This window comes from Vitis vinifera, chromosome 11 (genome assembly GCF_030704535.1).
Source record: "Vitis vinifera cultivar Pinot Noir 40024 chromosome 11, ASM3070453v1".
In the NCBI taxonomy this organism is placed as follows: Eukaryota; Viridiplantae; Streptophyta; class Magnoliopsida; order Vitales; family Vitaceae; genus Vitis; species Vitis vinifera.
In genome coordinates, this window is record NC_081815.1 from 1064039 (window position 1) to 1069407 (window position 5369).

A 5369-nucleotide genomic window follows, 5' to 3' on the forward strand; every position below is an offset into this window, starting at 1 on the left:
GGTCAATGATTAAAATATCGATAGATAGAAGAGAAATATCGATATCTTTATTTTTTGGCATTTTACCAATTTTTTAACTTTAAAAATGACTTGAATTTTCGGTCATTGCGGGGGCTCAAACCTAGCCAAAAGGTTTACTATGCATTGAATCCACCTAAGGCAAATTTGCCCCTTGTTATATAAGTTGCATCAAATATAAATAAACTCCAATTGAACTTATCAAAAATAAATAAACTCCAATTGATCATATAAATATAATTTTTTTAAAAATGTTTTAAAGAACAAATTAATTATAATTAAATGAAAAAATTTCATCTATTTAAATACCAAAAATATAAATATTATCGTGATAATTTTCTATAGTGTTTTTAATATAATTAATATATTAATTAAGTATTAAAAATTATACATATATCATAGTTTATTTTATATCATTTAATACAACTAAATTAAATTAATTATAATTTTAATATTAAATATATTTTTAAATTAAACATATTATAATCAAATATCATAATATTATTATCGAATAATATTTGATATAATTTAATAATAAATATATACTTATGAAATTCATTTTTTTTAATCAATACATATAATATTATTATCAAGTATAATAAATTATATTATACATATATCAATTTCTTGAACAAAACAATTTTAAAATATCTATTATACTTCTAATTTTATTTTTAAGAGTTTTTTTCTTATATTTTTATAATTTCTGATCAATTTTAGATTCACCAATATTTTGTATCAAAATATTCGATATATCCGTAAAATAGAAAATATCGATATATCCATAATTACTGATATTTTTATCCTTAATTATGACTAGATTCTTAAAAGTCCTTTATAAAAAATTTATTGAAAGGGCTTTTAAAAGGTTTGATATGTTTAATGGAAAAATATTTTTTGATAATTTAGATGTATGATTTTATAAGGTTTGAAACATTTTAGTAATTTATATGCCTTATGCTTACAAAGGCATAAAATAGCATATTCTAGAAATGCTGATGTTGCTGACAAAAGTTAATTAAAAATTTATATATATTTAAATAATTTAATTTTTATATAATGAAAAAAAAATAAGTGAAATAAATTTAAAAATATATATATAAATAATTTATCAATTTAAATTTTTTTTCTTATACTTTTCTTCTTTATTTTCTTTTAACCACAATTTGATCAACTTTAGCTACTTAGCATATGGTAGAAGATTACTTGTCTTACCTTTTGAAGCTTTGGAATAAATGTGTATTTGTTCTTATATGCCTTTTAATTTGATGGACTTGCTAAATTAGGAACAAAACCCACTACAAAAAAACTTGGTAGATTGGGCTTAAAAAAGGTGCAAATGAAAGGTACTAACACACAGGAAAATCTAACTGAGGAAGAAAGATAAAAAGAAAAAAAACCTTAAATACAAACAAGATGGATTATATAATTGAAGGATCCAATCAGCCACAATGGTGTCATATTCCAATTCTGTGCCCTACAAAGACACATAAAATAAGTGTTCATGCGTGCATACATGCATGAAGAAGCTATGGAACTTGATTATTTTCAGTAATCCATTCATCTTCAGAATTCAGAAAAGATGCCAGTGTCTTGAGCTCCAAAGCTTCACTGGGTTGAAGAAGACCACTCACTCCTTCTTGATTCTCAATCTCCGGGGCGAGAAAATCGGAACAAGGAGGAAAGAGGTCGCTCACCCCATTACTGTTATTTTCACCCATCTCTTCATCTTGGTCTAGAAATGAGTTGAGAGCATCAGAGGTAAGGAGGTCGCCAATGTCGAAGCCCATGAAAAAATTGGCGGTTTCGCCCTGTTCCAGTGCTGAACTTGAGGGCTCCGATGTGGGAACTGCCATTTTAGGAGACGGGTTTTCGTCGAAATCGGCCTGGACTCGAGGGATTATAACCTTGGAGCATCGCACTGCTCTTGTTCGGATGACTGTGTGAGGTTCCGCTGATGATTTCCCAGTTCCTGAAGTCTGGTTTTTCGGATTTTCGACCTTTTTGTTAGGTGAATTTTGACCCTTGGATGCTTGCAATCTCTTGCTCAAATTTGTGTTCCAGTAGTTCTTGATTTCATTGTCCGTACGCCCCGGCAACCTACCGGCGATCAATGACCACCTGCACCAGCCATGGCGTTACAAGTTGAGTAATGAATTCAACTTGTACTTTGTTAGTTGAAAGTAAAATCACTGTGTCTGGACTTTTTCTTATTAAGACTTGATAGGCTTTAAAGGGTAGCAGTTGAACTTGAAAAAATAATGACTTTTGATGGCAGGGAAAGTTGAATATCCGAACAGTTCCAACCCAGAGAAAGTTTCCCCAATATCAAAAACATTCATATTATATATATATATATATATATATTTCTTTACCAACATAAAACATAAATGACTTTAATTACAGAAAAAAGCATGGACATCCCTGAATGATAATTAAACCAAGGAACTTCTGACAAACTATAATAACAGTCAGTAATAAATGAAGCTGAGAAGTGGATACAAATTTTCTGACCCTGAATGCAGAAGACTTAAAAAGGAGCTCAAAATTGTACCCATTGTTGAAAACATTGATATAATAAATACTAATAATGAAAATAATAGAAGTTGCCTGTTGCCAAGGAGCTTATGCAGTCTGATAATGAGTTCTTCTTCTTCCGAAGAGATGTTGCCTCTCTTAATGTCTGGCCTCAGATAATTCAACCATCTCAGTCTGCAACTCTTCCCACATCTTTTCAAACCTGCAGATTAATTAACCCATCACCTGGAAATGGAAATGGAGATGGAAATGTAGAAGGGGGAAAGTTGGAGACTGATGATGACTTCTTCTTAATTAATTGCCTGAAAAAGAAGTCTGATGGTGATATAGCTCTTACCAGCTCTTTGAGGAAGGTCTCTCCATTTCCCTTCTCCATGGACTTCAACATAGTTGCAGAGGATCTTATCTTCCCAAGCAGACCATGATCCTCTGTTGAGTCCCTCTTTGGCACAGCAAGGTCTTCTTCCCATTTATATTCTCTACAAAAAGTCTCTCTCTCTCTCTCTCTGAACCAAGCTGTGTATGGACGATTGGAACCCCATTTATAGATCCCATATATAAGGCTGGGAGAAACCCACCAACGTGCCTTAAACACCTCCTAGAATCAAGAAAAAACGAAGATAAGAAACCATCATGTGCCAGTGCTTTGGGTCTTGATGTTGGGTCCAATTTTTTAAAATTAGGCTTTGACACAATATGCACTTTTGACCTCATACTTCTATAAATAAATAAATAAGTGAAAGTGTATCTTCAAGTTGAATAAAATAATGGGCAGTGCCGCAGAGGTACCAGCTATGAATTATTTCTGTCACCATCATTCACACAAATATTTCTGAAATCACTCGTAAGTATAGTGATTTGATGCACCAGCCCACGATGTAGAACTCTTCCATGTACCGTTAATGGTCACCATTACTCATTGGTAAGAGCTTTTGAAGATGTGAAAAAAAAAAAAAATCCATCAAAAACCTAAGCAAATTTGATTAAAATGGAGCTCAATCCCATGGGATTTCTTTGATTAATTAAAAAAAATTTAAAATTATTTTTTTTACTATAATATAATTTTTTAAAAAATATTGTTCGAACATTCAATTATTTCTCAATTGTTAATTCAAGATTATAAGATGCTACAAAATGTAACTACCACCATGTACCTTACAGTCAAAATTGAATCGGTCCACCAAATCCATTATTATGACTTAGGTACATAAATCTCATATCATTTTATTTTATTAAGTGTTCAGATCCTTACATATGAGTAAGATTCTATATATTAATTTAATCATTTCTATCTTCTGAGATTATGATATACATATATATGTCCCATCTTCAAAAGTTTTGCATAGGAGGGCTTTGTTTGAAGCATGTGCAGTATTTACACTTAAAGAACCTCACTGACTGGTGGCAATTAAAGTTCCCACCATGTGGCTTGACAGTGAGAATCAGCATCCAAATTCAACTTTCTTTCAATTTCCCAGCAGCCAAACACCATGTATCAGTCAATTTCATGAAGACTCTCATCCACCAACAATTGTCTCCGCTTCAACTCGCAAATTTTTGTATACACATTTCAACATCTGCACAAGATCTCCTCCATAATTCAATGTTTCATGACTTAAATCTACGCACTCTAATCACTATATTGTTTTTTTAAAAAATACTTCTAATATAGAAAGTGTAAAAAAAGAAAAAAAGAAAAAAAAAAGTGCTTGAAAAAAAGTTTAAAATCATTTTTTAGAAGCATCTGATAAATGATTTTTCTTAATATATTTTTAGAAAACACACTTAAAAAAAGAGAGCATAATCACATGTATTTTAAGAGCTTATTTAACATTATTTTTAGAAAACACTTTCAACATAAAAAAAAAAAAAAAATAGATATTTGATAAAATTTAAAAATAAAAAATCATTTATAATATTTTGAATAAACACTTTATAATTTTTCCAAAAATACTTATTTGTAGAGAAAATATTTACTAAAAAACAAATTTCATAACATATTCTTTTCTGGATTTTTTTTAAACCATCACTTGGTTCTACCAGTGTCATAAAAAAACCTAAAGCATATCTCTTACCAGCATGCATGCACGATCACAAATAAATGAATGATAGACATAGGAGGGCCCATTTTTCTAACGTGATTCACATGCTTATACTACACTAAAAATTTGAAAGAAAAAGAAAACCACTGGTCCAAACATGAAGATCTAAAGAGTCTTTTTTCATATTGCTACCTCGCTGGAAGTAGATAGAGTTCCTTTTTATTAAAAAATTTTAGAACCCTAGAGGTTGCTATCACATTTTTGTTCAACTATCCTTCAATGCACCGCATGATTTCATCTACCTCTCTATTTCACCTACTCTCTCTCTCTCTCTCTCTCTCTCTCTCAAATTATGTCACTTTCATTTTCATCAGCGTGGGGCAATATTTTTTATATTTGGCTCATTCTCTCTCTCTCTCTCTCTCAAAGTAAGTCACTTTCATCAACGTGGACCAATATTTATGATAATATTTGGTTCATTCTAGAAATTGACCATATGTTGAAAAATGATGGTTTTTGGTTTTCATTTTTTAATTGGATATATTTCTTCCATTTGTTTTGTTGTGTTAATTTTCACAATTCATACAACCAAATTGCTAATAGAAGTCGTTTCCAAATATTTTTGCATGGTAATATCTAAATTGTTTACCAATACATATTAAATTAATTAAACACTTAAATGTTGTACATTTTTAGAGGCATTTGAAGAATGCACATTTTCCAACATATAATCATGTCATAAAGATCTAAATGTGAAATTTTTTACATTTA

General features: G+C 30.2%; 1 protein-coding gene across 1 annotated transcript; it reads right to left on the reverse strand.

Moving 5' to 3' along the window:
* Positions 1-1547: 1547 nt before the first annotated feature.
* Positions 1548-3026, reverse strand: LOC100264512 (MybPA2). The gene is given in 3 exon segments (NM_001281024.1): positions 1548-2139; positions 2629-2758; positions 2894-3026. Coding segments are annotated over 3 exon segments (855 nt in total).
* Between the last annotated feature and the right edge of the window lie 2343 nt (positions 3027-5369).